Source organism: Poecilia latipinna, unplaced genomic scaffold (assembly GCF_001443285.1).
Source record: "Poecilia latipinna isolate Pla-1442-1.1 unplaced genomic scaffold, P_latipinna-1.0 Scaffold4830, whole genome shotgun sequence".
Lineage (NCBI taxonomy): Eukaryota > Metazoa > Chordata > Actinopteri > Cyprinodontiformes > Poeciliidae > Poecilia > Poecilia latipinna.
Window position 1 is genome coordinate 7,439 of NW_015117446.1, and position 10,319 is coordinate 17,757.

General features: G+C 39.2%; 3 protein-coding genes across 3 annotated transcripts; all 3 read left to right on the forward strand.

Annotated features, from left to right (window-relative positions):
- The first annotated feature begins 377 nt into the window (after positions 1–377).
- LOC106943052 (kelch-like protein 33) lies at positions 378–5,782 on the forward strand. Its single transcript, XM_015026396.1, has 4 exons — positions 378–2,800; positions 3,262–4,201; positions 4,293–4,460; positions 4,634–5,782. Exons 1-4 carry the CDS (start codon positions 1,351–1,353, stop codon positions 5,154–5,156), a joined length of 3,081 nt encoding a protein of 1,026 aa, XP_014881882.1. The 5' UTR covers positions 378–1,350; the 3' UTR covers positions 5,157–5,782.
- Positions 5,783–7,283: 1,501 nt separating this feature from the next.
- LOC106943055 (SWI5-dependent HO expression protein 3-like) lies at positions 7,284–8,608 on the forward strand. Its single transcript, XM_015026399.1, has 2 exons — positions 7,284–8,370; positions 8,454–8,608. Exons 1-2 carry the CDS (start codon positions 7,764–7,766, stop codon positions 8,591–8,593), a joined length of 747 nt encoding a protein of 248 aa, XP_014881885.1. The 5' UTR covers positions 7,284–7,763; the 3' UTR covers positions 8,594–8,608.
- A 134-nt stretch (positions 8,609–8,742) lies between these two features.
- On the forward strand, positions 8,743–10,109 carry LOC106943054 (complement C1q-like protein 4). Its single transcript, XM_015026398.1, has 3 exons — positions 8,743–8,917; positions 9,368–9,508; positions 9,648–10,109. Exons 1-3 carry the CDS (start codon positions 8,743–8,745, stop codon positions 9,914–9,916), a joined length of 585 nt encoding a protein of 194 aa, XP_014881884.1. The 3' UTR covers positions 9,917–10,109.
- The last annotated feature ends 210 nt before the right edge of the window (positions 10,110–10,319 follow it).

A 10,319-nucleotide genomic window follows, 5' to 3' on the forward strand; every position in this document is an offset into this window, starting at 1 on the left:
GTATGTCTCTAAACAATTTTAGGATATTATAAGGAAGTGCTGAGATATACTGTTTTCCACTGAACTAATGTATTTGCCACTTCGGCACAAGCACAGTGAGAAACGTCAGAGGATAAAGTCACTAGACTCACAGCAAAACTCAGATGACCCAGCTTTTACTAGCATGTAAACGCACCATCTACACACAAATCTGGGAGTTTCCTCGAAGCGTGAAATGAGTCTCAAAAATATGTGTGCACTTGTAACCGGATCTGTGTGTAAATGCAGTTTTGTGTGTGTGTGTACCAGCTGATTTGTGTGTACTTTTTCAACATTTATAGGCCTAGGAGAAAGTTTATTTTATTTTTAAAGTTTACAAATTCAGTATTACACACGCACAATTTTTTTTTACGCACGCACAAATCTTTTTACACACACACACAGATATTTTGAGACTATTTTCACTCCACAAATAATGACCAGGAGGAATCCGTTCTGTATTTTTGTCCACTTCAAAGACAGGAAACAGTACTTTCAAGTTCTGATGCCATCAAACAAGTCTAGTTTACAGTGTCGCCCACCTGTTTAGACTCACAGTCAACGTCAAAGTGAATGAGCCAGCAGGTGCTGTGTGTGTTTTTCGTTGCCCTTTTGGCCTCCTTCATTCAGTTGTGCCTCGAGATCTGTGACCCAAATTCCACAGTGCTTGGACATGAAGGAGAAACTTGACGCCTCTGTTGACCCTCTGGGTATTTTCATGGCGCAAGAGTAAAGATGCTTGCCAAGACTAGAGTGGACGAATCAGCCCATTGTGTCTTACTTTGAATTGAGCTACATAGGGTGAACTGAAGGTCTGGCACTTGGTAAGGACAGTCACAGGTTGGAATGTGGAATCCATTTGGGAACGCAATGATAAAATACTTGAAGAGTAGCTATAAAACATATGTCCAAAAGAACTTGTGCATGAACCGCTTTCAAAACTGTTCAGCCTGAACGTGACAACAGACAACCAGCTGAGAATTTTACCTACTTATGTTACACTGTATATATGTGGCACCTTGGTTATAAGAGGAACTGTGGGAACTTGTGCTCCTTGAATGTTTCCATGCAGCTGGAGAGAGAGGGGTGGGATTGGAGCAAACATATAACACTGCTGCTTAGGGGATGAGAAGCAAAGCAACATCCTGTGGGCTATAACTTGGACATCCATGACCTGCACCTGTGTCAGAACTTTTCCTCAAAAACTTCAAACAGTAAGAGATCCACAGTCCTTGAGCATCCAGAGGCCTAAAAAGCATCAGCTAATTAAAGTTATTAGAAGAGAGTACAGGGAGACAGAACAAAGCTAATCAGTGCCTCCAGAAAGAGTCAATGGAATGGAACAGAGAGGTGGAAGAGAGCAGGAGAAAACAGTGGAGGGGGAGGATATGCCACCAGGCTATGACTGAAGTGAGAGTTGAGGAAAAGGAGGATGAGGCGGAGGAGGACGGTAAGGATGCCAGCAGCTGTATAAAGGTAAATGAAGAAGAAGAGAGCAGGGAAGTAGGGGAACCTGAAAAAGAGAAGGAAGATAAAAATGATCACTCGAAAAGAAAGGAAGATGAGGAGATTGCTGAAGCAAATACAAAAGATGATACAGATAAAAAAGATGAAACAGAGTGGGAGGTTATGCAGTGTGAGGAGGTTGATGAAGACGAAGAGAAACAGGTAAGGAAAGAAGATGAGAGTCACATAATTGATGACTTGAGAGAAGAGAGGTTAAAGAAGCCAGAGGAGAAGGAGAGGATGATGGACGGAGAGCATGGTGATGAAAGTGAGGAGATCACGCATCTAAAGCGAGAACAAAATGACACCTGTGACCTCAGAAAGCAGATAAACGGAACTCAGCTTCAGCGTTTTCAGCAAAATGAAGAAAACGGCAAACAAAAAGATGTGAAATGTGAACATGATGGCACAGTTTTAGATTCATTGCAATCAGTTTTCAGTGAAGATTATCAGAATACTGAGAAGCAGGATCAAGATGAACTAAAATATTCTAAAAACAAATCACAGAGAACTCACAGGGATATTAATCGAGAAAAAACTCTGGAAAGCAGCAAAGATGGAAGTGAGACATTGACATGTAGCAAAATGACAGAATCTTGGAAAACTCGAGAAGAGACTGAAAATGATGTTGGAAATCTCCAAGAAGATGATGCAAATGGTGAGGTATCTGAAGATCCACTTGATGAGGATGAGAAGGAAGAGGAAGGTTTTGTAAAGATGTACTATAAAGATGATTACCCTACAACCGTTTTCCTTGCCTTGAAAGAGTTCAAGGATGCTTTTATTCTGACTGACCTTACACTGAACACAGAGGATGGCGGGAGCATATGTGTCCACTCCACAGTCCTGGCTGCTGTCAGCTCACTCATCTGGATAAAACTGAATGAGAGAAAAGCAGAAAACATCAGAGTGACTGAAGGTAAACCTGCTCATGCTAGTTCTGGAGGCCATGGGTGGACAGTGTCTCTTGGTCCAGAAGTGGATTGTGTCGGATTAGAGGCCGTTGTGGAGTTTGCGTACACTGGACTCATATCATGTTTGAATGTGCAAAATGTTGATCAGATACAAGTTGCTGCTCGAGCAATGGGCTCCCCTCGAGTTTTGGCCCTGTGTCACCTGTACAGAGAGAAACCCACATTACTTTGCAAAGACAATAAAAGGGTAAAACTCTCTGCTGCAGAACAAATGAGCATCAATCTAGAGTCTATCAAACAGTTGTGGATGCACAGAGTTGGTTGTGATGTCTGGTTGGAAGCAATTGGTGGATCAGTTCTTGGTAAGTACTCGATCAGTCTTCATAGACCACTGTTCTACAGATATAGATGTGACTGTGCTCAATATCCTTCTTTCAAAAGGGTTATATTGTACCCCCCTCAACCTGCCATTGCTTCTTTTAGATAATTCAGCTATGGTGAACTAGAGGAATATCCAACCTATGAGGCTAGATATCACCAGCATCTGAGGACTATTATTTTATCTATTTGTGCAGTTAGACTAAAACATTTCTTTACCCTACAAAAGTAAGCTAAATTGCACTAAGGTCTACAGTTGCACAATGGATAAATTGACAACTATAATTTCTAAGATCAATAAACTTGAGTTGTTGGCATATACAGTTGTTTCCACAATTTTACATCCATTAACCAACTGAGTCTACCTTTAGAAACTAGCGTAAGCCTGAACAGTACCAACAGAGTTAACATTCATATTTAATGCTCATCACCTTCTTCTCTTCAGTTCACAGAGTTATCCTGGCTGTCAGTAGCGACTACTTCCGTGGGATGTTTACGTTGGGTATGAAAGAGTCCCTTCAGTCTCATGTGAGTCTTCCATTCCTCTTGGCCTCAGATCTAGAAGTTCTTATTGGCAGCTCCTACAATGGGGCTCTTCCCCTCAACTGGACGGGTGTCTTTGAGATCGCTGGACTTTCTCTTCAGCTCCAGTATCAACCTGCCCTGTCCTTGTGCTTTCGCTTCCTTCAGCAAGAAATAAATGCCCACACTTGCCTTGACGTGGTATCTTTTGCTGAAGCCTATGAAATGGCACACCTTCTTGAAGCTGCAGATGATTTTGTCCTTCGGCAGTTCCAAGAGGTGGCCTGCACCTCCAAGTTCAAGGACCTGCCAGCCAAACAGCTCCTGAAGTACCTGAATAGTAACTCACTCTGTGTTTCATCTGAGCTTGTTGTGTTTAATGCTGTGCTATCATGGATTCAAGCAAAGCCCAGTCGAAGGATTAGACTTGCTGATGAGTTAATGAGAAAGGTACAGTTTTCCCTGATGACATTTAAGGAATTCAAAGAGGTCCAATCACAGAACATTTGGTGCAATCACATCTTGACAGAGGTATATAAAAACATATCTGAAGACTTCTGCTGCAACCAGACTCCGCAAAAGAGCCAATGCCGTATCTATCTGCCCAAAGAGAGTCTTGTATTGATTGGGGGCGACCAGATCTCTGAAGACCTGTGCAGCCGCAGCGTCAGCAGAGATATTTGGTTTGGAAATTCTGTAAGAAGTCTAACAGGGACAAACAAGGCCATTGAGTGGAGAAGATTGGGAGAAATGCCAGCTTCACCAAGGTTCAGTCATGAAGTTGCTGTGCTCAATGGACAACTGTACATTCTTGGAGGCAAAAAATATTACGGCAATGATGACATCTTTAACTCTGTTTATAGGTGAGGGAAGGCAATATGACAAAGACAGGAGACAGATATGTTATGTATTACAATTTTAACATCTATATTTATCTCTGCACTCCACTTGTAGGTACGACCCACTTCAAAACAGCTGGGAGTCCCTGTGTGAGATGCAAGAGAAGAGATCCTCTTTTTCAGTGGTTGTACTGGATGGACGATTATACGCTGTTGGTGGATACTGTGAAAGTGATCATATGGATACTGTTGAATGCTACTGCCCCACTACAAACTCCTGGAGGTAATCTAGAAAGAAAAATGTTTACTGCCATGTGCATAGTTCCACAGCATTCTTTTATCTTTATGTCTTTGACTACATCAACACATATGGATTTGTTGCTAAAAACATCTTTAGCAGTTTAAATTTCATGAATGTGGCTAGGCCCTTGCTTACATCAGTCTCTTCCCTTTCAGATTTGCCTGCCCCTTGGATCTACCGTTGGGTGGGCACGTAGCAAAGGTTTTCAAAGGGCAGATCTTTATCTCAGGAGGACAAAACACTGACCAGTTGTGTGTTGCATCTATGTTCCTGTATCACCCGGAGACAGGAAGCACCTTCCTGACAAGCATGAGCAACCCTCGAGCTCATCACAGCATGGAGCACCTGGGAGAACACCTGTATGTAGCAGGAGGAATCACCACAAATGATAATATGACTGTTATTGACCAGCTCGCCTGTGAAATGTACAGTCCAGCCACCAACTCCTGGACCGCGTTTACATCTCTGCAAGTGCCACACGTCGGGGCTGGGAGTGCAGTTTTGGAGGGAAAGTTTTATGTGTTGGGTGGCTACAGCCAGGAGGACTTCAGTGACACTAATATGGTCCATCGCTATGACAACACCACACAGAAATGGGAGAACATGGGACAAATGCCAGGGCCCAACAATGAAATACGAGCATGTGTGCTGCGTTTGCCACAACATTTACGTATGTAAAATTTTGTCAGCATAGAGATTTCAGACATAATATTTCAGGAACAAATCATTTTTTACAATGTGTTGGACTTTTGATTTCTGGTACCTGAAACAGAATTTTTGAAAGGAGAAACTCAATGTTCAAGTATTGAAGTGTTCAAGTGATCATCCTAAAATCTAAGTAAATCATCTCAAACTACACAAATTTGTCAGTTTTATTGACCGCAGCTTCCATTTCATAAGATAAATTTGACTATTATGTGCATCCAATAATGAAAATAATGCACTACTGCTGAAACTTGTAAAGTTTTCAAACTGACTATAGACGTTGTGGTCCCTGTGTATTGTAATGAATAGGTTATTAAATAAATGTATTTTTAACAGTGCATCAAAGTTTATTCTGTGTTGTCTTATGACAAATGTGTCAAAACACTATGATTTATAGGTACAGACATTTGAGCGTTTTGCTGAAATAAATTCTGTAAAGTCTGCTTTCATCAGTTGAGTTTTTATAATGTATGTAATGTGGGTTGTAATTAGGCCTGCCACAATAAAATCTGTTGGATGATAAATTTCCCCAAAAGTTATTGGGGGAAACAATATTATTGTTGTTTTGAGACCATTTTCAAGCGATTTAAGGGTAATGCAAAAACACATTCTCAAAGACCAATAAACTTTAAATTCTAATGAACATTTAAAACTGAAGACATTTTAATTATCCAAAATGAATAAAACAACAAATACAACAAATAACATCAATTATTGTCCTTCAAAAAAGATACAGTTATAATTGGTCTCAATTATAACTGATATGATTTAATATACAATTACCTGATTTGTTTATAGCGACAGGTTGTTATAACGTTGCAAATGCTTTGTTTTTGAGCTCCACTCACGTCGAAAAATGAAAATGATTTTCTCCTTCTTGTAATACCAATCTATGACCACAAGAGGGGGGTGTCGTGCCACTCCCACTTTGCTCAATTGAGACGCTGTAGTAAAACGTTTTAAGACACAGTAAACCCTGCGATGAGATAAAAACAGGAATTCATACTAGGTCTAGAGATTATCATATCTACTATAACACAACTACGGTTTAAACTAATTATTTTTCTTTTAACCAGACACTGCATTTTTCTTTTTTTTAATTTTGTTAAAATAGTTTTGATTAACATTGCTAAAAAAAAAGGGCTTCCTTCTTAAGTTGTCCCACTCTTAAGAAAATATGTGAAATTTAGTTGCATTTTGATGTCATTTTGTTGGCAGCAGTAGATTTTCTCACTTCACACTTAACATTATTATCTATCTGGCCTCATCCTTCAGCAATGATATCAGCGGATGAGAGCGGTAACCGCAGTGGGCTCTCTTCCTCTAGATCTACGATGTTGTTCAACTGAGTGTACAGATGTTGCAGCCATAGCAGCGAATCTTTTAGGCGTCAAAAGAGATGAATCAATATTTGTGACCATCTTCCTCAACAATAGGCTTTTGTTTCACACCAATTCTTCAAGTTTACCTAAAACCAGGATGTAAGTCAGAAATAAGATCTTTCTGATGACATTTTAAAACAATAGTTGCAGTCTATACACCAGACAGCCAGTCTGCCGTCAAGAGCTTAAAAAAGCATCATTCAAAAATATCACAGCAATGACCTTTAATGGTTACCGTCATGACTGGCAAACTATCGTAAAAGAAAACCTGACAAAGACATCACTGTAGGTCCAATTTCCTGTATCTTGTTTTTTTTTTTTTTTTTTTTTAATTTGTAAGACATGGAGATAAAGCGAAACAAACTGAGAACTTTGTATTGACTTCCAGGGATTTTAGTAACTGCATTTATGCCTAACCCAGACATTGTCCTTAAAGAACCCCCTTTGTAAACTCACAGACAATGATACTAAATATGTAAAACACATAAACTTTTGGAGTGTTTTTCCTCACTTTTATTCTCTATTCAATAATGATTATATTTACTTAACACAAATACCTTCTGATTTTAGTGGGACACGCTATGCTAGCTTGAGCAGCTTGATGAATTTGACAACTAGCCAATCAGAAAGATAAGCATGGAAAGCAAAAAAATAAAAAATACATTTCAATTAATTAATTTTTAAACTTAAGTTTTATAATAATGATTAAATAGTTGATTAGATTTTACAATAAAAAATGATTAAAATTTTCTGGTTAAAAAATGTTGTTACATTTTTTATTTTGTATTCTTTTGCATCTTCAGAGCAGGCCAGTTAGAATGAACAGATTCATGTCTGTTGCTATATGAGTCTTTCTGTACCTAAACTCATTATCATATGCATGTGTTGTATCAGTTTTAGCAGTACTTCTCATTTATCCTCATTCAATCATAGAAATTCTCCATCTTACAAGCCAAAGCAGGTGGAGCCAGAGTGGCAGCTATGAAGAATGTTGAAAGACGCACAAAACATTTTCTAATTAGTAAGGGAAAAAAAAAATCAAGACATTTCCTCGTGTGTTTTACAGATAAAAAGATAACGTGGGACTTTCCTTCAGGGGAACTTTTACACTTAAAAGGAGGAGCCTGTTGAAAGTTGTGTCTATTTCTTTGGCAGGAACCACACAGCAAGCAGCGGCGACGCTGTCTGGACATTGAAAATGGCCATCAAGGTGTTTTTTCTTGCTGTTTTGTTCAGACTTGCAAATTCTCAACTCCCATATATTCGGACTTGCGACCCGGTGCCAAAAGTAACGACACAGACTCCGACAGTGTGCTCCAATTATGAGAATATTAAATACATCTATGAAGGACAGGAGAGCCTCAGAAAAACTGTTTCACAGCTGAAAATGTCGGTGGAAATCAACAACGCCATGCTTATGAGATTGGAAAGGACTCTAAACAACAGCCTTGCAGAGTTGACCAGAGCTACCGAAAGTCAAAGTTCTGCCATTCAGAGTCTAAGGAGGGATGTCAACAAACTGGAGAACCACCAAGAAAGAGTCGGGGGAAACTTCAGTGAAATCGAGCAGAGACTGGATATAACCGAGAAGAAGCTAACAGAAAAAAAGGCCAAGCTTGAAAGTCTGGAGACAAAAACTGAAGTTGCTTTTGAGAACATGAACACGCTGCTGAACACGTACAAGGATGAACTGTCCCACCTCAACTCTAAGGCCCACGACCTTGAGGTACAACTGGAAGGTCAGCTGAATGTCACCAAGGTGGACCTTGAAGAAAAACTAGATGTGATTGAGAAAAACACTGAAGGTAATTTCAAACTTAATATTATTTGAGATTAATGAAAATATTCATAGTTCAAAGGCTTTAACTTACTTAACCTGTAATTCAAGCTATTAGCACCAAACTACACAACCAGAAAACTGAACTGGACCACAGAATCACAAGCAGGTTCAACAAAGTCATTCATGAGCTGGAAACACAAAACGCCACGATGAACCATCTGATTGGTCAAACTGCAGGTGGGTGTTGATATAAGTTGGTATTATTAAATTTGTATCAACAAACAATAACTGATAACATCCCAGTGTCAGTAAATGGAGTCAAAGTAAACATGAACAGGGTTTAACTTGTTGACATGTTTTTTTGGGGAAAAAAAAAGCCAAACTTGAAAATCTGGAGATGGAAACTGAAGCTGCCTTCAACAACACCAACAAACTTCTGAGCTCCTACATGAAGGAACTTTTTCACCTAAAGTCAACGGCCCAGGACATCGAGGTCAAAGTTGAAAATGGGCTAAACGTCACTAAAATTCATTTCGAAGATAAATTGGAAGCGGTTCAGAAAAATAACGAAGGTAACTTAAAATAAATAAAAAACCTACACTGCTTTTTCCATGAAGTAGCATTGCACATTTTCTAAATCGACCTTAAACCCAAACACTTAAACCTTTCTCTAATTGTTCTCCAGTCTTCAATACAAAACTAAACCATGAAAAATCTGTACTTGGCTCCAACATTGAAAGTTTGAACCAAGAACTAAAGATGCAAAATCTCACAGTGAACCATCTCCTGAATCAGGTTGCAGGTGTGTAAATATGATTCAATATTTCGTTAGGTTTATTGAACACATCATAGTTCCTGTATAATCTTTCCAATTTGAAATCAATGTTTAGTTTAGTATTTTTTTTAACAAAAACTGAATTTTCCTCCAATTCTCAATGCTAAATTTTGAAGTCAAAATTTTTACACTTTTGCAAGACTTAAGAACTTAAAACTAACCATTGTGTTTTCTTTACCTTCTCTAGTACAGAAAAACGTTGCCTTCTCAGCAACCATCATTGAGTCTGCTGATTCGTTCACCGGACCGTACTCTCCTGGTACTAGCAATATCCTTAAATTTGACCGAGTCTTCACAAATTTTGGCAACGCCTACAACAAAAAGACAGGTATGACCCATCATTTAGATCGCTGACTCTCCATAATCAGTTGCAAATCAATATAATATTGACTAGACGATCTGGGTTTTATAGAGTCTACTCGGACAGCAGGAATCAATCGATACTAACTCCAGCTCCTCTTCCTCAGGGGTCTTCACGGCTCCGGTGAACGGGATTTATCACTTCAGCTTCATGACCTTCGGTTACGGCAGCCACACGTCGGGAGCCATCTTGGTGAAGAATGGGAGTTACCAAGTGAGCACCTGGGAGTTCACAGGGCTGGACGCCAGCGACACAACCAGCAACTCAGTCATACTGGAGATGAACGCCGGAGACTGTGTCAATGTCATTTTGTGGCAAGGCAGTAAAATACACACGGGTGTTTTCAGTGGCTTCCTCGTCTTCCCATTGGTCTAAAAAAAATTTTTGTTGACACTGTCACTGTGTTGTGATAGTACAGTATGTATGAGACAGATAATCTGTGAAAGAAAAGAAAATGAAGGTCCAGTCCTGTCAAAATGTATACTTTTCACAAAATACATTTGTGTTTGATTCTTTGCTAACTTTGCATCATTTGTAATAAATCTTGTAATTAAGTATATACAGTATATTAACCACATATACACACTACATAGAGACAGAAGTTACATAAACTCCCTCTGTTACCAAGTCCTCTAAGGCCTTACCTCAATTTTTAGATGTTTATGTCAGACTGTACTTCTGAATGTAAGTTGTTCCAAAAAGAAGTTTATGTGTTGAAAACATGTCTAAAGACATATTTATTGAAAATAATGGAGATTACAATATAATTCCAACCACA